This window comes from Leopardus geoffroyi, chromosome D3, assembly GCF_018350155.1.
Source record: "Leopardus geoffroyi isolate Oge1 chromosome D3, O.geoffroyi_Oge1_pat1.0, whole genome shotgun sequence".
Taxonomy (NCBI): domain Eukaryota; kingdom Metazoa; phylum Chordata; class Mammalia; order Carnivora; family Felidae; genus Leopardus; species Leopardus geoffroyi.
Window position 1 is genome coordinate 67,068,036 of NC_059339.1, and position 21,885 is coordinate 67,089,920.

The window sequence follows — 21,885 nt, forward strand, 5'->3', positions numbered from 1 at the left end:
TTGACAAAGCAAGAAAGAATATCCAATGGAAAAAAGATAGTCTCTTCAGCAAATGATATAGGGAAAACTGGACAGTGACATGCAGAAAAATGAACTTGGACCACTTTCTTACCCCATAGCCAAAAATAAACTCAAAATGGATGAAAGACCTAACTGTAACACAGGAAACCATCAAAATCCTCGAGGAGAAAACAGACAACTTCTCTGACCTCAGCTGCAGCAACTTCTTACTCCACACGTCTTTGGAGGTGAGGGAAACAAAAGCAAAAATGAATTATTGGGACCACATCAAGATAGAAACTTCTGCACGGTGAAGGAAGCAATCAGCAAAACTAAAAGGCAACTGATGGAATGGGAGAAGATATTTGCAAATGACATATCAGATAAAGGGTTAGTATCCAAAACCTATAAAGAACTTATCAAACTCAACACCCAAAAACCAAATAATCCAGTGAAGAAATGGACAAAAGACATGAATAGACACTTTTCCAAAGAAGACATCCAGGTGGCTAACAGACACATGAAAAAGGCTCAACATCACTCATCATCAGGGAAATACAAATCAAAACCACCGTGAGATACCCCCTCACACTGGTCAGAATGGCTAAAGTTAACTCAGACGACAGATGTTCACGAGGATGCAGAGAAAGGGGAACCCTTTTGCACTGTTGGTGGGAATGCAAACTGGTGCAGCCACTCTGGAAAACAGTATGGAGGTTCCTCAAAAAATTAAAAATAGAACTACCCTACGACCCAGCAATCGCACTACTAGGTATTTATCCAAAGAATACAGGAGTGCTGAGTCGAAGGGGCACATGCACTCCAATGTTTATAGCAGCACTCTTGACAACAACTAAAGTATGGAAAAAGCCCAGATGTCCATCGACAGATGAATGGATAAAGAAGATGTGGTGTATATATAGACAGTGGGATATTACTCAACGACCAAAAAGAAGAAAATCTTGCCATCTGCAACAACATGGATGGAGCTAGAGTGTATTATGCTAAGTGAAATTAGAGAAAGACAAATTTGATTTCACTCATATGTGGAATTTAAGATACAAGAGACGGACATAAGGAAGCAAAAACAATATAAAAACAGAGGGAGATAAACCATAAAAGACTCCAGAGAACAAACTGAGGATTGCTGGCAGGTGTTGGGTGGAGGGATGGGCTAAATGGGTGAGGGGCATTAAGGAGGGCACTTGTTGGGATGAGCACTGGGTGTTATATATAAGAGATGAATCACTAAATTCTATTCCTGAAAAAAAAAAATTTAACCCTGGTCTTTAGCAAACCAAAATATTGTGGCTAACATTATTTTGGTATTGTAAATTAATTTTTTAAAACTCTGAATTATGAAAAAAATATCTTCTTACTAATGAATTATGAAATAACATGATAATCTGAACCAAATGTCCTAGTATTTCCTTCTATAAGCTTATGGAATTGTTTCCTAAAGATTAGTTAACTAAATTATTGTCTGTTTACTGTATTATGTAATAAACATGTTCCAGATAAATATATCTAACCTCAGCGGGGAAAAAAAAAAAAACCTTGCATTTTTCTAAATGTTAACTCTGCCTGCAGTATGGACAGACGGGAGAGGGGCCAAAACATATGCAAGGTAAGAAGCTCCTACAGGGCTACAAAAGAGGTGCTTAAACTAAAATGTGGGGAAACAGACACTAATTCAAGAGATCTCATGAGGTAAAATAGAAATTGTTGACAGATTAAATTGGGAAGGGAGAGGAAGGCATCAAGATAATTACTACGTTTCAGGCTTGGGCAATTCAGTAATACAAATAATGGTATCATTCAAGAGAATGTGGAATTAAACAGGACTAATGGGGGACGCCTGGGTGGCGCAGTCGGTTAAGCGTCCGACTTCAGCCAGGTCACGATCTCGCGGTCCGGGAGTTCGAGCCCCGCGTCAGGCTCTGGGCTGATGGCTCAGAGCCTGGAGCCTGTTTCCGATTCTGTGTCTCCCTCTCTCTCTGCCCCTCCCCCGTTCGTGCTCTGTCTCTCTCTGTCCCAAAAATAAATAAACGTGGAAAAAAAAAATTAAAAAATAAATAAATAAATAAACAGGACTAATGGCTTCCTCCTTAAAAGAAAGGAAATAATTTTGCTTGCCAAAGGTCAAGAGGAGTAAAGAAGGGATGGGATATCTAAACAGATGGTAACTACACCTATGGAGGTGAGCACTGCATAATATATAGAACCGTTAAATCACTATGTTGTACACCTGAAAATAGTAACATTGTATGTCAACTACAGTAATGAAAAACCATTTTCAAAGTTACTGACAAAAAAAAAGTGAGGGACTGAATTTGGAAAAGAAAAAGATGGTGTGAAAACCCAATAGGGGAGTGAAGAAGGCAGTGACAGAATTGAAACAAAAACAGTAGGATTATAAAACTCACCTTGATCAATACCCTTAGACACTGCCCACTATGTGTCCCAGGTTCTTGCACAGAATGTTTTCACAATGACTGGCATCTAATGACCAATCAAGGGCCAAGGAAGAGGTTGGCAAAAAATAATTCCATTTTGCTTAGTATCAAAATTTTATTATTGGTAATAACTTTGAAACCATGAGGCACTCACAAAGTGATTTATTTCACCAAAAACATTTACTTCAGGAGAATATCTCTTTGGCTGAGGTATATCTAGAGTCAAAGGTTAGTGATCTGGAAAAGGTATACATATATACATCACCTGGAGCAGATTTCTGTTCTGAAAGTTATTGACCAAGTTTGCAGATGAAGCAACCGGAAACAACTGAGGTTGTAGGAAATTTGTCTTGCGATGAAAGGTTTTGCTTGGCATATTAGAAATATCCTGCTTCCCACTCTTTTTACTATTCAAATATATATTGCTTTCAAGTCATTTCATAAGTACATATACACTCGTGACAGCATATACCTATAGACCGCAGATCACATTGCCTACTCTGTATTCTCTTTTTTAAAGGTAACTTTTTTACCAATGTCTTGATAACTTAAGAGTTTTGTGGAAGTGCCTTAGGAAGGGTGACAAGAGTAGGGTGGAGGTGAAACAATGGGCCTGGGACCCTAACTCTGCTTCAACTAGAAATAAATGGACTGCTCTTATCTGTTGTAGATAATGGAACATTACAGTTGTGTTCTCCCTTTTGCAATCTGGTTCTACCATTAACAAATTTGAAAACCACTGTACTTAATTAAGGTTTAGGGTATGGATTTGGTTAACATGTATATACTTGAGCCAAGATCCTTCATGATAGGTCAGAGGTGTACAGACACGGAATACATAAGGACCATAAACATGGATATGTGGAGTCTAAAACAATCACCAATTGCTAATACTGAGAATGGCTAAGGGAGAGGATGTAGGCAGGCAAGCAGACACTGAAGTTATTGTCAACTAAATGAGATACTATGGTTACTGAATCACAGCTGCTCTGGGGAAATCGGGGCTAACCTGTGAACGCTTACAGACCTGCCTTCAAGGGCACTGAAGCTAGAATTGCATTAAGTGGCCTCCAGGGATGAAATATTTTGATGTTCAGTGCTTCCCTTTCCTCAGAACCACTTTGCTACAGAATACTCTGATCCTGCCCTGCTGTGACTGCTCTCCAACAGACTGTGAACTCGGGCAGTGCCCTGCCACTAAAGGAGCGTGAAGTTGTGCTGTAAAGTTTTACATGAGAAATGGCATCAGGTCAAGGTCTCTTTCTTCTTTCCTTCAAAAATTCTGTACAGCCTCAGAGTGCTCTCAAACAACTGCATCTTTTGGATCTGTCCAGTGGATTAAACTCGGGCTCCTGCATCGGATCTTTGTAAGGCCAAAAGAACACCGCCTCTAAGTTATATTATATGTTAGTTACTCACATGAGCCAGATAATCAACTAAGAATCCCAGGTACATCTCTTCAGTTCAGCTGTGAGCCTGCGACCCAAAGATCGTCTAATTCAGGCATGGCCAACAGGCATTCAATACCTGCTCCAAAGTTCTAGAAGTAACTTAAGTCATGGAATAAAAGTTGCTCATGAGTCTCTTTGATGCAATCAGCAATTCGGTTAATTCACTGAAGAAAAAAAGTGTGATGTTTACTTTCATTAAACCTATGCTCAGCGATTTTACAGCAAAGCAAGTATAAAACAAGTGTCACACACGAAACGGGATTCAGTTAACGCTGACAGGAAAGGTACAAAAAACAAATGCTTGACTTGGAAATTTAACTTTATTTACAAATGTTGTCCTATAACAAAGATGGCATTCTATTCCTTTAAACTATCATAACTGATAATTTCCAGAAAAAAACCATTTACATAGTTTGAATCTTCCTGCATAAAACTGTATTAATGGATGAGTAAATATGGGATGGTCTAAGACATAAAAACAAAACGAAAAACTTATCTAGCATGACTATTGACAGACAGAATAAAGAATTATACCCCTTAATTTGCTACTCCAAAAAATGGAAATGTGATAATTTGGGGGAGAGGTAAATACTTCATAATAGTCTTCTATAGTATAGTTTACTTGTGATCGTTCAGGATTGCTCTTGCAGCCTAATATTTATGCAGATTTTTAAAAAGTCATTATTGAAAAAAGGGCGTAGACTTTTTCACACAGATTTTTCTACCAATGGAAATATGTAGAGAGTGGTCTGTTCTCATCATTCAGGCCAATTAATAAAATAACAAACGCACGAAAAGAACTTAAAAGCACAACTATCATGTGACTATCTGACTCACAAAATCAGAATTCTCCCTGAAATCAGAGAGTATTGGTCAATAGTTCTATAAATTTGAATTTGTCACAGCCAAGATGATACATAGACAAATAAAGAGTTCAAAGTAAAATTATCCAAATTACCTATTTATCATTTTATCTGTAGTAATCACTTTTAAAAAATCCTTTAAATTTTATGTAGGAAGATAAACAGTCTCACATCATAGCCACGTCATGAGGAACTTCGAAACATTGAAAATTTATCCCTGAGAAGTGAGAGAGAAAAATCTCTATAAACGTGACAGTCCTGTACCCTTTTAACAATCTTTACCATAGCATGAACTTCTATTAATAGTTAGCAATCAAATGTATCCCAATCTTGGATTGTTACTGCCTCTGATGACCTAATTTTTTTTATAATGAAATTATAAATGCAACATTTGTAAAAAAATCAGATAAATAGGACTCTGGTTTTATTGTCAGGTTTACATTTTTGTCAAGTGCAAGGACGACCAGCGAAGACATGTATATTCCAATAATGACCGAAGTAATAACTTCTGCTGGCATCTCTTCTTCTGAGTCTCCATTTTCCCCACTGTTCTTCACCCAAATAATAAGAGTAATACAATTGCAATTGAGTTTATTATTATCAATGGCACTGCAAAGAAAAAAAAAAGTTTGTTACTATAAAGAAAATAGCAGAAAAAAAGTAATAGTTACTAGCATCCAGGAAGGATGAAAATCTCTACCAATGTCATTCATAATCATGTTGCAAACACTTGTAACAAAGGAACGTGCACTGGATCATAAGATCCAAAACTTATTATAAAGAGGGCTTGTGTGACTGGGGTAAGCGTCACCTGGTGCAACGAGATCAATACGAAGCGTGTGTGAATGGTGCTGTTGCAATGCTGGGAACACAGCAGCTCAGTGGACCCAGGCAGAAGTAGACCCACATGGCTGTGACACTTGATGTTACAAATGAAGAGCACAAGGCGCCTGGGTGGCTCAGCCAGTTAAGCATCCAACTCTTGATTTCAGCTAAGGTCATAATCTCATGGGTTGTGAAATCAAGCCTCACCCTGAGTGGGGCTCCATGCTGGGTAGGGCTGGGCATGAAGCCTGCTTGAGATTCTCTCCCTCTCCTTCTGCCCCTCCCCGCCCCCAAACAAACAACAAAAACAAAGAGCAAAGACTCCAGTTTCACCACTAAATTTCTTAACTTTTATTTAAGTAATCTCTACACCCCACATGGGGCTCGAACTCACGACCCTGAGATCAAGAGCGGCATGCTCCTGAGCCAGCCAGGTAACCCATTTCACCACTAAATTCAGAGTGAACTTATTTACCATTCTATCCAAACTTGTGATCAAAACAGCTAATAAAGAGGGAGAGAGAGAGGCCCTAGTTTTAATTGTTTTGAATAAGTTTTGAACCCTTTTTTCTTCAGTTGCAATAAAATAATTTCCAATAGAATGGCAGACACAGGACTTTTGTTCTTCTCTCAAAAGCCTTGTAGGACTCTAGATGACTTTACTACTTGAAGCAACAGAATGTCCAAAAGGCAAGAACACTGCTTTCAGGTCTGAGAACAGGTTTCAGGTCATGCGAACAGATTCTACCACTGAGCATTCCATTTGCTTCAAGTGGTTTAGACAGAAATGAGAGGTAAACTAAGAAAGAAACCAGTAGCTTCTGAACAGTAAAGCCAGGCTAAAGAGAATAAAAATTGCCACAAAAACAGTATGTGATGATGTTCACCCTCAGAAGCTTTGCTACTTAAACCAACACCGCAAAATTAAAACTTTAAAGAGTGTTTCACTAGTTTTTCTTCTTACCTCTCATCACAGTTCTTACAGATCGAATAAGGTTCATTAGCTGAGATTTAATTCCTGGCTCCTCTCCGAATCCACCAATTCCCTGGTCTGTTCCCCAGCCAACTGCATGATATAAAAATGATTAGCTGTGTTAAAATTTATTATGCACTCACCTTGCTTCCTCATTAGTCATCTTCTGAAAAATTAGCTTGAGTCATTGTTAGAGACATAAAATATAAAGGCATCTGACTTCAAAGTTATACAGTACTGATTAAATATTGTATATTCTTTACTTTTTTTTTTTTTTAATTTTTTTTTTCAACGTTTATTTATTTTTGGGACAGAGAGAGACAGAGCATGAATGGGGGAGGGGCAGAGAGAGAGGGAGACACAGAATCGGAAACAGGCTCCAGGCTCTGAGCCATCAGCCCAGAGCCTGACGCGGGGCTCGAACTCACAGACCGCGAGATCGTGACCTGGCTGAAGTCGGACGCTTAACCGACTGCGCCACCCAGGCGCCCCTATTCTTTACTTTTTGATAGCAGCAACAATCTTATTTCCAGTTTGATTTTATAAAGTACTATATTATATAGTACTTTATATATAAGGTCTAAATTATTCCACGGTGTTTAATTCAGTGAATATGATTGTTGTGACATGCTGACTGGTTTTTTCCTCCTTTTGAAAACTTTTCTTTTAATATTTCTTTATTTTTGAGAGAGAGAGAGAGAGAACACGAGCAGGGGATGGGCAGAGAGAGAGGGAGACACAGACTCCAAAGCAGGGTCCAGGCTCTGAGCTGTCAGCACAGAGTCCGACGTGGGGCCGGAACCCACGAACCGTGAGATCGTGACCTGGGCCAAAGTCGGATGCCTAACTGACTGAGCCACTCAGGCGCCCCTTTCCTCCTTTTTTAAACAAAACATTTTCCAGGTCAAAACTGAAAAGCAAGGCATACTGTCAAACTCAATAATTAATTAGCTCAAATCAGAATTTCTAAGATCCAACACAGTATCAGTATGAAAATGTTGCAGCTGAGACATACCGGCTACATTACTTGAGGAAATGTTAAGGGCGCTTGCTTAGGTTTTCTGAGAGCTGTGCTCCATCCCACCAGCAAGGGCAGGTGACTTTCCCCTCCATCACTCTCCTCATTTCTCAATTCAGAGCTGAGGAACCGAGCCTGCTACCCCACTTATTCTCTGTAAATGAGTCTTTTACCTTCTTCTGCATCATTTTCCTGATTTATAAAACATTATGTTTTCCCCTTTACCTGCTAGTTCTTTCTTTATTGTCATACATTCTTCTGAAGACCTACAAGTCCTCATTTCTCCAGGCTGTCTCTTGTCCGCATTTCAGGCCCACTTCTCACATCTTCAATTATTTTGTATCTCCCATGACTGTAGGGCTTAATTCCTGACAGGTTGGCCCTTAGTCTCGAAGACGGTCATTATTTTATACACGAAAGAACCAAGTCTCAGGTAACGAGACTGTAACTCATTTAGTCAACTTTTATTTGGTTGAAATAAAGGTTAAAAAATGGTTGTCTGCTTTTTTGTGTCACATCAACACTGAGATATGCTGTGGGATAAAAGTAATTTAAAAATCAAGTTCACAACAGAGCTGATGTGTTCTGACTAGCACTCCCCCCTCAGGGCCTAGCTTGTGTTGTGCTGACGGCCTTCCCAGTCGGCAGGGGTGTCACTCTTTGTTGGGCTCCCCCAGTACAGACACCACCACAGTCCGACCCTACACCATCTCTTGCAAGACTCTTTCACCAGATGCCTCTGTAATCTAGCTGTCTTAACCCTGTGAGTTTTCTCCCTTAAAGGGTCAGATCTTTCTAACTCACAATCATGTGATGATTCCCACTTCCTACTGAATAAAGTTCAAACTCCTTAAACTCACATTCTTGCCCTATATCCCACCACCACCCTCCACGTGTTCCTCATCACTCTCAATGCCCACTAATTGTGGTACATGTTAAAGACAGCTTCTGAGTCACTGCCTTCAGTGTCAGGGCCTTTCCTACATTCCTCTCATAGCATAATCAACCTTCTTTCTCTTTGTTCCCCAAATAGCTGACTGATTGTAGTGACTTTGTTCTCCTTCTTAGTTAGTTGTTTTCTAGTGTCTCTCATTAGACTGTATAAAACCCTGGAAGACAGGGACTAAATTTATACTTTCTTCACCTTCCCACTCTCCTGCACCCCCACCCCACTGCAAGTACTTAGTGAATGTTTGTAGAATTGAAGTGAATTATCTGGGTTAATCTGGGACAAGGTGAAATTAGGTAAATTCTAGGACCACAGACGAAGACTTCCAAAGAACTCTATTTCTTAATTTTTACGACGCAGCAAGTTATAACATGAACAAATCAATCCATTGTAGCTTTAGGGGAGGGGGGCAGGTCCTCCAATATTAAATGTATACATCTATCCAAGCTAAAAATAATTGTAGAAAATATACCTGCATCTTGCCTGGGCAACGTTACCCTTCCACCTCCAGATGTACTCTCTCCAACAAGCAAATGTACTTATGCTGCTTTCCCAGCATTTGCTTTTAATGTATTACGAATTTTACTACAATGTCTTTCCTCCAAATAACTGTCTCACTCTTCCAGCAGCTCAGCCAGCATTCGCCATTGAATGGCAATCCTCTTTTTGTAATTTAAGTTCAAACTGTGGCACCAGCCTTCACCTACTTACAGTGTGGCAACACGATTCCGTATCAGACTCCGCAGACACACAGGACACACAGAATGACGTCCCACCAGCAGCGGCGTCAGTGTCCAACCTGCATAACTGCTACAGGAAAACTTCTATGGGAAAGCAACATGGCTGGGATAACGGACTTACAGAAGTCTCTGTGACAGTTCTGCACGACGAAAATGCAGTGTGGTTCTGGTTCAACACGATGGGGTCAGGGAGGAAAAAGTGGACCCTGACCCTCCTGGGGTCCCTGGCTACTTCCGAAAATTAAACTGATAAAAACAGATAAACAGGAGAAAAGCATACAAACTCTATTAACTTTTTACATGTACCTGGGAGCCTTCAGAGAAGGCTTCAGTCACTTCAAAGAAGTGACCAGAGCAGGAAACTTTTGAGACAAAGAAACAATACATTTGTGAAGAACTGATAAGATAAGGGGAGTTTGAGCTGAGAATGGGGGTAATAAATGGTGGGAAAGTAACAAGGTTTGTTTATATAGTCTTGCATTCTGGTGAGATCGGCAAGGGAGACTAAGCTCCTGCTTTGGGAAAGGGGGGCAAGGCGGGAGCAGATGGGGAGGGTGACCTTCCTGCGTCTGCCATTCTCTCAGGCTCCTTCAGCTGAAAATACTCAATACTGCCAAGGTGTCATAGTTTGGGGTAGCATGTCCTGAACCTTGAACCTCATCAATGGATACACACTTTTATCTTAGCTTTCACCCGTGAAACCCTACTAAAAATGACAACAGACAATACAGACTAACAAGAGACACGTTTCCAGGCCAGAGAAGTCAATCAAAATTTGAACAATAAGAAATAAATGAAGAAGAGTGACTGACTCTAAGAGAAAGCTAGACACCTGCACCCTGCAGGAAGTGCACAATGAAACACTGAGGTGAACGGTGCTGAGACTGAGACCCTGGGAAGGTGAGAGGAAGCTCAAAGCGTCGGTGTGGACAACAGGAAGGAAAAAGAGGACTCAATGAAAGTCTACAAATGAGCAGTGGGCTGCCCCCTGCCCTCCCATCTCCGTCCCCGGACTGACCTGACAGAAGGGCGTGCCACTCACACCATCAAAGGCAAGAGGTTCACTCTCAGCAGAGAACCAAAGAAGCTCCAGAGTGAGGGGTATCCAGTGTGAGCGGAGGGAGTGAAAATCTGCACACCGAAGTGTCAGGCTCTTGCCCATTTTCCCCGCGCACCTCTAAGTCTGATCACGGAACACTGACATTCTGCAGGCAAGAAGTTAGAAAATTACTCTGGTAATTGGCCGCCGGCCCAGGAAGAAAGACTTCAGATACTGATATCTGGGGGTGGGGGTGGGGGGGAATCCTCAGCAAAACAGACAACTTTAAGCACCAGTGAGGCCCACCAGCAAACAAGCCCCAACCACACCCATGGCTTCCAATGAGCCCCTCTGAGCCTTACACTCAAAAATGAAGTCAAGGGGCGCCTGGGGGGCTCAGTCGGTCAAGCGTCCGACTTCGGCTCAGGTCACGATCTCACAATCTGTGAGTTCGAGCCCCACGTAGGGCTCTGTGCTGACAGCTCAGAGCCTGGAGCCTGCTTCGGATTCTGTGTGTCCCTCGCTCTCTGCCCCTCCCCCGCATGTGCTCTGTCTCTGTCTCAAAAATAAACAAAAACATTTTTAAAAATTAAAAAAAAAAATGAAGTCAAAAAGAAAGAATCCATAACATGGAAAGAGAACAAAAACAGAAAAAGAGACTCGGAGGAAGAGACAATGCAAGAAGTAGAAGAAAACATTTTTACTATTCATGTATTTACAGTGACTGGTTTAATTTTTTATTTCATTTTTTTAAGTAATCTCTATGCCCAACATGGGGCTCAAACTCACGACCTCAAGATCAAGAGTCGCATGCTCTAAGCCAGCCAGGCACCCCACAACACATTTTTTAAAATGAACATCTATAGAGAGTAAAGCTATTGGACCTATGGAACAAGAACAGGATGCCATAAAAAAGAACATTAAGGAATCAAGATGGAGCTCTTGTTCTTGCTATGTTAGCATAACAAGTTCAAGAGGTTGACAGATTAAGTTGAGAAAACCCATTCGACAAGGCTAACAAAGGGTATATACCTGTCAAAATAACTGTGGAGTTCCAGAGAGAAGGAAAAACAGGAAGAAATTATCAAAGAAATATTAAGAGATAATATTACAGAACTGAAGGACATGAGCCTTTAGGCCTAAAGGGCCCAATCAGAGAAGAGCTTAATGGGGGGGCAGGGGGAGGCACACATTATTGTACATTCTCAGACCTCTGAAGATAAGAACACCCTAAAGCCTTTCAGAGAGACCAGTCAGGTTGCACAAAGAATCAGGAAACAGAATGGCATCAGACTTCTTAACATCAATACTGGAAATTAGAAAATTAAGTGAAACAATGTCTTCAAAAAAAGCTCTGAAGAAAAATTAGTTCCCATCTAGAATCCTATAACCAAACCACCAAAAAAAAGCTAGAAGAATGACAGCACGGTTTTTTTTATTGCTCAGCTGTGAGCAATATTCAGTGATAGTAATGTTAAATATGGAATACAGATATCACCAATAATTGGCTGAAAATGGGAGAGATGGGGTAGGGGAAATGTGTGTGTACTTGTGCTCACACAAGAACAAATGTGCTGATGATGGTATAATTATACTAAAAACCCTTCCACAGCAGTAAGTCAGGGATTCGAAACTTGGAAGAGTTGAAAATAATTGCTTTTAAGAAATGAAGCTCATGGGGCGCCTGGGTGGCGCAGTCGGTTAAGCGTCCGACTTCAGCCAGGTCACGATCTCGCGGTCCGTGAGTTCGAGCCCCGCGTCAGGCTCTGGGCTGATGGCTCAGAGCCTGGAGTCTGTTTCCGATTCTGTGTCTCCCTCTCTCTCTGCCCCTCCCCCGTTCATGCTCTGTCTCTCTCTGTCCCCCCCAAAAAATAAATAAACGTTGAAAAAAAAAATTTAAAAAAAAAAGAAATGAAGCTCAGGTTGAAGAGATGGGGCAGGAGGCTTCTGTCTTTCTTTACAAACAGAAGAGCTTTTTGACTTTAAACACCACACACACACTATACATTACACTGATAAAGAAAAGTGAAATTTCAAAAGAAAGCCTGTAAAGATGTTCATCCACTGGAGAATCCCCTCTGCAATTAGAAGTTCCTCTGCAGAGCATGAACCCCCTGAGGGTAGAGACAGTCTACAAGTAGAGAGGTTTCATTCAGGAATCACTCTGAATATTTAAAATTACATTTTAAAACAAGCTTTAATGATGAATCACGGGAATCTACTCCCAAAACCAAGACCACACTGTATATATACACTGTATGTCAGCCAACTTGACAATAAATTATATATATATAAAAAAAAATCAAATCAAGTCAAACCAAACCAGCTTTAAATGGAATTGTTGGTTTCATTTCCTTCACTTGCTTTTCGGAAGTTATCATTACTAAAATCAATCCTTTCCACCCACAGCCACAATCTCTTAGATCTAGGTAAAAAGGACTTGTTTCTACACACCCAGTTTTTATCAGAAAACATAATTTCTGGGGCACCTGGGAGGCTCATTTGGTTAAGCATATGACTTTGGCTCAGGTCATGATCTTGCTGTTTGTGGGTTTGAGCCCCGTGTTGGGCTCTGTGCTGACAGCTCAGAGGCTGGAGACTGTTTCAGATTCTGTGTCTCCCTCTCTGTCTGCCTGTCCCCTGCTCACAGTATGTCTCTCTCTGTCTCCAAAATAAACAGTAAGTTATCAGTTAGCTTTAGCCTAGTCTCTATTCTCAAGTCCCTAGAATGAAAACTAAATTTTGGGTAGAGAGTCAATCATCTGTCTAGATATTCAATAGACAAACACAAGAGTGACAAGTAAAAGACCAGGTGCCATGGATTATTCTTTTACTCTAACAAATAGCTTTCCCTCCAACTGTTACTTAGGGAGTCTCGGTTGTTTTCCTAAGGAAACTGGCCAAAAGCTTTAAAGAGTTTTGTCCTTTTTTTTTTTAAGGAGAAAGATTTAATTCTGCAGCTCTCTTGACACTTCCATAGCTAGAGGGCCTAGAAAAGAATAAATGATAAGACCTGCCAGCACTGGCCAGCTGCCATAATTTTAGGAATAGAATTAAATATAAAAGTTAGTTATTAGCAAACACCAAACATGTTCTTCTGCTGCCCAGACTTCAAAAAGTCATACACAAAATAGCAATCCATCCAGATTGAGCCAAAAACCTTCAGCTAAATACATTCTGAAGAAAAAGCATTAGCTACTGTTCTGAGGGCTGGCTGACCCTGGGCAAATCTCAGCCTCTCTAAGATCAGTTTCCATATCTGCAAAAGAGATGAGTGTGCTTCACTTTGTCAATGTCACCAAGTTTGTATGTGAATCAAATGCCATCACAGATGTGAAAGTACCTAATAAACTACACAAAGAACTCTGCTAACATACCTTTTAAAAAATTACCTTGATTAAGGGGCACCTGGGTGGCTCACGGGGTTGAGCATACAACTCGATTTCGGCTCAGGTCATGATCTCATGGTTGATGGGATCAAGCCCTGCATCAGGCTCTGTGCTGACAGCGCAGAGCCTGTTGGGATTCTCTCACTCCCTCTCTCTCTCTGCCCCTCCCCCGCGCATTCGAGAGAGAGAGAGAGAGAGAGAGAGAGAGAGAGAGAGAGAGAGGGAGAGGGAGAGAGAGAGAGAGAGAGAGAACTCTAGCGCTCTCTCTCTAAACAAATATTAAAAAAAAGAAAAAATTACTTTGATCAACAAGATCAATATTGAAGTAAACGATCTGGTACACTTGGACTAATCTCTCGTGGGTCCACGTAATTCTCAGCCCAATGTAATAATTTCTGCTTAATCTGTGATGAAATTCAACAAATGCTTTTCAGGAGTATCTATTTACAGACATATAGTTACAGATCTCACTACTCTAAACTCTAATATTACATTGGCTTTGGAACAGTCACTTAAACCCTGAACCAAAATACCTTGTAATAATATTTTAATTACTTGCGATGGACTGAATTGTGTTCTCCCCACATTCCTGTGTTGAAGCTTACATGGAGATGGGGTCTTAAGGAGCTAAGTATGGTTACGTAGGTCATAAGGGCAAGGCACTAATTTGATAGGACTGTGGCCTAACAAAAAAGAGGAAGAAAGAGATCTCGATTCCCCTCCTCACTTCCACCTAGCCATGTGAGGACACAGTGAGAAGGCGGCCATCTGCAAGCCAGAATACCCCCACCAGAACTCAACCATGTTGGCACCCTTACCTCAGACTTCCAGCCTCTAGAACTGTGCGAAAATAAATTTCTGTTGTTTAAGCCACCCAGGCTATGATATTCTGTTATGGCAGCCAGAGTGGACTCATAATGTTTCATGTACGAAATGCTTCTTTTGTAGCACTCGTAACTACTACTGGACATGATCCTCGTCAAAGGGATACATACTGGGCACCATAAGCAAAAACTAGTAAGAATAATTTGGACAGGTATTAAAATTCACTATGTCTTTTTTTTTTTTTTCCTTGCACAAAAAGGGAATTTGTGTCATTGTGAAACACTAGAGGATACAACACATTCTCTGCACTGCAATCAAAATACTGGTTCAACTATTTGAATAAACATACAGCTCTCAAATCAGGAATTGCAAGAATACGATAATGGTAACATTATTCAGTTACTTAGAAAATACTCACTGACTGATGGAATTGTAAAAATGAGAGAATCCCTGTCATCAGCCCACTGGAAAAGACGGAATGAAACTACAGTGGTGCTACGGCCCACGGAATAGGTCAGTGATGGTTTCTGGGAGAGGCAAATGGCAAAGATATGCCTTAAAGGTCATTCTGACCTAAGTCAAAGTCACTGAAGGCAGAGAAGTATGAGTAGAGAAGAGAGAGAACCATGGTAAGAATGGCACATAGGGTAAATACTGCAGAAGGGTCAAAGAAGGGAAGGAAAGGGAGGAAGGGACACATCATAATGTGATGTGAGTTTATAAGTCACACGAGGAAGTCTGACTTTTATATTAAAGGCTATGGATGTTAGAAAATTCAAGAATTTCAAACCACTGAGGAACACGTTCAGCTTCTCATGGAGGGTAGAACAAAGAGAAACAAAATTGGAGGGAGGGGACCACTGAGGAGGTTACTATAAAAATCTAGGCAAGAGTTAAGAGCTTACATAAACAATATTTAACAAATACTTAAAATATTTTAAAATTCTATTTTAAAACATAGGTTTTTTTTTTTTATTATTTAACTTTTTAAATCTTGTCAAATTTTTATTCAAATTCCAGTTAGTTAACATACAGTACAGTATTGGTTTCAGGAGTATTCAAGTGCTTCATCACTTACAGACAATACCCAGTGCTCATCAGAAGTGCCCCCCTTATACCCATCACCCATTTAACCCATCTCCCAGCCACCTCCCTCCATCAACCCTTAGTTTGTTCTCTATCATTCAGAGTCTCTTATGGTTTGTTTCTTCCTCTTTCCCATGTTTCTCTGTTTTGTTTCTTAACTTCCACATCTGAGTGAAATCATATGGTATTTGTCTTTCTCTGACTTATTTTGTTTAGCACAATATACTCTAAGTCCATCCACATCATTGCAAATGACAAGATTTCATTCTTTTTGATGGCCAAGTAATATTCCATTGTGCATATATATCACATCTTCTTTATCCATTCACTAGCTGATGGACATTTGGGCTCTTTCCATAGTTCAGCTAGATATTTTGTTTTTTATTATTATTATTATTATTTTTTGTAGTAGTAATCACACAAGGGTCAAACTCACAACCAAGTCCTACCGTCCTCCGACTGAGCCAGCCAGGCACCCCTAAATAAAGGTGTTGTTGTTGTTATTTTTAAGTAGGCTCCATGCCCAATGTGGGGCTTGAACTCACGACCCTGAGATCAAGAGCTGTATGCTCTACTGACTTAGCCAGCCAGGCGTCCCTTAAATGTTTTAAAACAGCTTATCCACTTAAGGTATGACAACGTAGGTTTTTCCTTAGCTCTGGGACCATATTCAAAACACATGTTCAGATAAAATATCTGTGCTATTTCTGGAGAGAAGAGGAAATGAAGACAAAGTTCTAGGAGGCAAAGTATTAACATTTCCGGGGCATTCCAACGGTTTTGTAGCAGTGATTTTCATTTAGGGGCAAAAAGCTAAGTCACCTGCAGAAATTTTGGAAAAGATACTGGTGAACTTCACTTCTGGAAAATATTAATGCAGGTCTGGAGTAAGGTCTGGGCATTGTATTCTCTTTCAAGATCATTTTGGCAATACTGGGTCCATTTCCTTTAGAAGCAACGTGTCAGTTTCTGTAAAAAGCCAACTGGAATTTTGATAGACATTGCATTAAATCTGTACATCAATAATATTAAGTATTAATACTAAGTATTAATATATTCATCTTTTTAAAAGTTTATTTATTTTGAGAGAAAGTGAGACAGAGAGAGAGAGAGAGGAATAGAGAAAGAGCAGGGGAGGGGCAGAAAAAGAGGGAGAGAGAGAGAATCCCAAGCTCTCTTGCAAAATAAAATTTTTAAAAAATGGATAGAAGATTTGAATAGACATTTTTTTAAAGACACCAAAATGGCCAACAAGTATATGAAAAGGTGCTCAATATCACTTATCATCAGAGAAATACAAATCAAAACCATAATGAGAAATCATTTCATACCTGTTAGAATGGCCATTATCAAAAAAAAAAAACCCCAAAAAACAAAAAACAAGAGATAGAGACACTTGGGGAGCTCAGATGGTTAAGTGTCTGACTCTGGATCTCAGCTCAGGTCATGATTTCATGGTTCGTGGGTTCGGGCCCCCCATCAGGCTCTGCGCTAACCACGCAGAGCCTGCTTGGGATTCTGTCTCTCCCTCTCTCTGCCCCTCCCCTGCTCGCGCTCACGTGCTCGCTCTCTCAAAATAAAAAACAAAAACAAACAAAAAACACCCAAACTGTAGATGCAGAGGGAGGGGGGAGAGACAAGAGATAATAAATGCTGGCAAGGATGTGGAAAAAGGGAACCCTTGTGCTTGGTTGAGGGAAATGTAAATGGGTACAGTCACGATGAAGAATAGTGTAGAGGTTCCTCAAAAAAATTAAAAACAGAACTACTACACGATCCAGCAATCTCACTTCTGAGAATGTATCCAAGAGATGAAATCACTATCTTGAGATATCTGCACGCCCATGTTCACTGCATTATTCACAATAGCCAAGAAACAACCTAAGTGCCCACTGACAGACGAGCAGAAAAAGGAAATGTGGTGTATATATAAAATGGAGTATTATTCAGCCACAAAAAAGAGAAAGCTGTCATTTGTGACAACGTGAGTATATCCTGACAGTATTACAGCAAGTGAAATTAAGTCAAAGACAAATATTGTATCATCTCACTTACATGTGGGATCTACAAACATCAAATTCACAGAAACAGAGTAATATGGTGGCTGCCAGGGGTTGAGCAGTGAGGCAAATGGGAAGTTCCTGGTCCAAAGGTACGAACTCAGTGATAAGATGAGTGAGTTCCAGGGATCTAACGTACCGCATGGTGACCATGGTTAACGATACTGTACTGTATACCTGAGAGTTGCCTTGAGAGAAAATTTTAAATGTTCTTGCCCCCACAACCACAACAACAAAATTACAATTATGTGAGGTGAAGAACACTAACTGCGGTAATAAGCGTCCCGCAGTATATCCGTGTAGCCAATGATCCTTGTACACTTTCAACTTACGCAACGTTAGACAGGCACACCTTGCTTCATTGCTTGCCTTTATTTCACTTCCCCGACACTGTGTTTTTTTTACAAATTCAAATTAGAGGTTTGTGGCAATCCTGTGTCAAGCAAGTCTAATGGTGCCATCTTTCCAACAGCTCACTTTGTGTCTCTAGAGGTGTCACATTTTGGTAATTCTCGCAGATCTCCGTCTTTTTCATTATTATCGTATTTGCTATGGTGATCTCCATTTTATCACTTTCCACTCACTTCTCAACACATTCCAATTTGGATTTTATCCACAGTTACAGCCACCTGTGTAGAATCACCAATGACTGCTATTACTCTGAATGCTTAGGACACTTTTCCATCCTTATCTTATTCCTCAGAACGTTCCACTGGCGTACTACCTCTCCTTCTGAACACTCCTTGGCTTCTGTGAAACCCACTGCTACGTGTTCCCTCTTCTCTTGTTTTGCTCACTCAGCAACTTCTCCTGTCAGTTCTCCCATCTCTACGTAAACATTAAATACTCAAAGAGATTCTGGGACTGTCCTGGTCACCAATTCTCTTTGTCATCTATTCTTTCCCTGAGAAATTTTCTCTCTTTACGTGGTGGCTTCATTCATCACCTGTGCTCGATAAATTCAAATGCAATCTCTCCTGTGACTCTTGGTTCTGTTCTATAGACTTAACTCCCAACAGACTATTCCACATCTGCACTTGCCTATCTCACAGAAATCTCAAACTCACCATGTCCAAAACTTATTTCACTATCTTTTCACCTTCTTACCCACCACTGCTGCCCTCATTTTTCTTCCAGTACTCTCTACACCTTGGTAAAGGTACTATGTTTCACTCAGGTGCTTAAGCCAGAAAACCAGGAGATCTTTGACTCTTTTTCTTCCCTCCCTCATTCCCAACATCCAAACAGTAAATCCTGCTTTTTCCACTTTCGAAATATCTCCTGATCGGTATTAGTCTCCAGGACTACCATAACAAAGTGCCGCAAACTGGATGGCTTAACACGACAGAAATTTATTTTCTCACAGTTCTGGGGACCGGAAGTCCAAAATCAAGGCGTCAGCAGAGTTGGTTCCTTTTGGGGCCTCTGAGGAACGTTCTCATCTATGCTTCTCGCAGCTTCTGGTAGTTACCGGCAATTCCTGGCATTCTCCGGTGTCCAGCTACATCCCTGCACTCTCTGCCTCTGTTGTCACTTGGCCTTCTTCCCCCTGTGTGTCTCTCTCTCTCCATATATGGACACCTCATTGGCCATCCTCATCCAGTGTGACCTTCTCGATTACACCTGAAAGACCCTATTTCCAAATAATGTCATCTTCACAGGTACCAAGGGTTAGGACTTCAATGTATCTCTTGGGGGACAAAAATCCAGCCCCCGTAAGATCTTTTCTACTTTTCTGCATAGTATACTAGTGAGGAGACAGACTTCTGAGTCAGAATGCCTAAGATGAATCCTAGCTCTGCCACTTTCTAGCTGTGTGATCATAGAAAAGTTACTTCCTCTCTTTTGCGCGTCAGGTTTCCCATCTGTAAAGTGGGGATGAAAACAGTACCGATCTCACAGGGTGTTGTGAGGGTTACACGAGTTAATTATCTAAGCAAAGCACTTGATACAGATCCTGGTACGTGGTGTTCAGTGTTAGTTATTATTACACCCGCTCAACTGATGTGATACCCACCATTTCTATTTGCCCTGTTTGGAATGGTGCCTCCCACATCCACTATTCTACCCTGTTCAGACTGTTCTCCACACTGCAGTGAGAAGGATCTTGCAAATAACACGAATCTGGTCATGTCACTACTCTGTTTAAGACCTTGTTTTCACCTGCCCCAGTTTTCACACTCAGTGTTACTCCTCACCCTCCCAACTTCTCCCAACCTTTAGCCTTCACCGAATTAACGTTTACTCACTTATCAGATTTTGGGTTAGACCCGCTTCATCCACGAAGCTTTCAAAGATTCACACGTCAGCGTTTCCCTGCACTTCTCTTTCACCATATTCTGCATATGTGTCATTATTCCTTGTTCATTTTTTAATTTAAATGAACTTCCATTAGAAGGGCAGGGGGACTGCTGTAACCCCACCTCCTAATTACATGGGCCCAGCACACAGTTTGTGCTCAACAAATCTGAAGGAATAAATGAACCAATCTTGCTCATGGGTCTGAGTTTCAGTGATTCACACAGATATGTCTGGTACGCTTGCAGACAAATGATGGTATCCTTTGTGTATCTGGCATACCTGTGCAGATAAATGACGTCACATCACAGACTATCCTGTCTTAATTTTGCCTCATACAGCAAAAAGTGGCCTGCCCGGGATGGCACGCAAATCGCTGTATTGTGAGTTACCAGCGGACATAATTGTGTCTTCATCTTGCTATTCTTAGATTCTAGCCTGGCACATTGTAGGCATCCAATAAGCTGTGCTGCATAAACTTTTCTAGGAACGTGGGTAGCTGGATGTCCTGATAATCCGAACACTGTCCCTTTCCTCCTATCCGCAAAGACCAGGAACCCTACGGCCCTCCATCAGTTCATTCTTCTAATTACCCAACCTCCAAAATGAGCCACGCCCCTCCCTCTGTACCTAAAAACTCAGATCCCAGGTTTCTGACCATTAAAAACAGTCACAGACGAGTGCATTAAATTACTAACCTAAACAAACCGCCGGGGCAGGGGCGCCCCTGGGTCTTCTGTATCCCTCCCCATCCCGACCCCGGGGGTCCGGCACACAGGGCGCACCTGTTAAACAATCTTCACCCCGTTGTTGAGCTCAAACTCGGTGAGACGGAAGTGGCTCGGCTTCCTCCCGTCAAGGAAGGGCCCTAAGAGTAGAGCCCTCGGCCTCCCGTCGGTCCCGGCCCAAGCTGTCCCCTCCCGCGGCCCGACCGGGCACCGCTCCCCCGGGGCTCCGCCGCCGCCTCCCCCCCCCCCCGCCCCCCAGCCGGCCCCGCGGCCTCACTCACTGTTCTTGAGGAAGCGCTCTTCGTGCAGCACGGCGATGGCATTGACGCAGAGCAGGGCCGCCTGCAGCAGCGAGTATAACGTAAAGGCCATAGCCTCCCGGAGCCGCCCGAGGCCCGACCGTTCTTTCTCCCGCCGCCGCAGGGGACGTGGCGCCGCCACGACCAGCGCTCTCCTACGGGAGCCGGGCAGGCCCCAAACGCGCTCTCCCAGAAGCTCCGCCCCCATCCGGCTAGGACCCGCCCCACGCTCACGTCAGCCAGGCGGGTCGCCTCCGCTGTCTAGACCTGGGAGGTCCAGTGCCGTGGTCAGCCACGCGTGGCTGCTCAAAGCTGGAAATGTGGCTGGCGGCGGTTGGGGTGCTGTAAAGTGGGAAAGACTGTACACACGGGATTTCAAAGGCTTAGGACGAAAACAAGAACGTCAAATCTTTCGTTAATTTTTAAATGTTGATTGCCTGTTGAAATATTTTAAATATATTAGGTAGATAAAGTGAATTGTTAACATTAACTTCTGCTCTTTTTTTTTTTTTTAATGTGGCTATGAGCACATTGTTAATGACATGTGAGGCTTGCATTGTATTTCTTTTGAAATACACTGTACTTGACACTCCCCAGGGCTGTATGGGATGTTAATATTCCTATTTTACAGATGAAGAAACAGAGGCTTTGGCAAATACATTTGTTAAAAATTTAAAGTGAAAATGACATGTACTAAAATTACTCAGTGAGAAACAGTCTATCTTTGATCAAACTAGCCAGGCCTCTATTGAGCCCTCTTCTCCACTAGGCCTCAACCTCAGCCTATGGAAACTAGACTCTCAACACAAATGATTTCATCCACTTTCCTGCCCCTCCCTTAAACGGTAGCATAGTTCCTAATAGCTGAAGGCCACATCCTTAGGAT

General features: G+C 41.6%; 1 protein-coding gene and 1 long non-coding RNA gene across 2 annotated transcripts; both read right to left on the reverse strand.

Annotated features, from left to right (window-relative positions):
- Positions 1-4,208: 4,208 nt before the first annotated feature.
- Positions 4,209-21,191, reverse strand: IER3IP1 (immediate early response 3 interacting protein 1). Its single transcript, XM_045457680.1, has 3 exons — positions 20,982-21,191; positions 6,560-6,661; positions 4,209-5,379 (listed from the first exon to the last, which is right to left on the reverse strand). Exons 1-3 carry the CDS (start codon positions 21,070-21,072, stop codon positions 5,324-5,326), a joined length of 249 nt encoding a protein of 82 aa, XP_045313636.1. The 5' UTR covers positions 21,073-21,191; the 3' UTR covers positions 4,209-5,323.
- LOC123587707 lies at positions 18,085-20,955 on the reverse strand. Its single transcript, XR_006707468.1, has 2 exons — positions 19,924-20,955; positions 18,085-19,307 (listed from the first exon to the last, which is right to left on the reverse strand). It is a non-coding gene; the product is annotated as an uncharacterized LOC123587707 (long non-coding RNA).
- Positions 21,192-21,885: the final 694 nt, after the last annotated feature.

What these genes read in the sequence shown, in the direction of transcription:
- IER3IP1 (XM_045457680.1), bottom strand. Translation starts at nt 21,072, where the DNA reads ATGGCCTTTACGTTATACTCGCTGCTGCAGGCGGCCCTGCTCTGCGTC. An exon ending in AGAGCGCTTCCTCAAGAACA is followed by an intron (nt 6,662 to 20,981) that starts GTGAGTGAGGCC and finishes TATATCATGCAG; the next exon opens with TTGGCTGGGGAACAGACCAG. An exon ending in TGTAAGAACTGTGATGAGAG is followed by an intron (nt 5,380 to 6,559) that starts GTAAGAAGAAAA and finishes TTTTCTTTGCAG; the next exon opens with TGCCATTGATAATAATAAAC.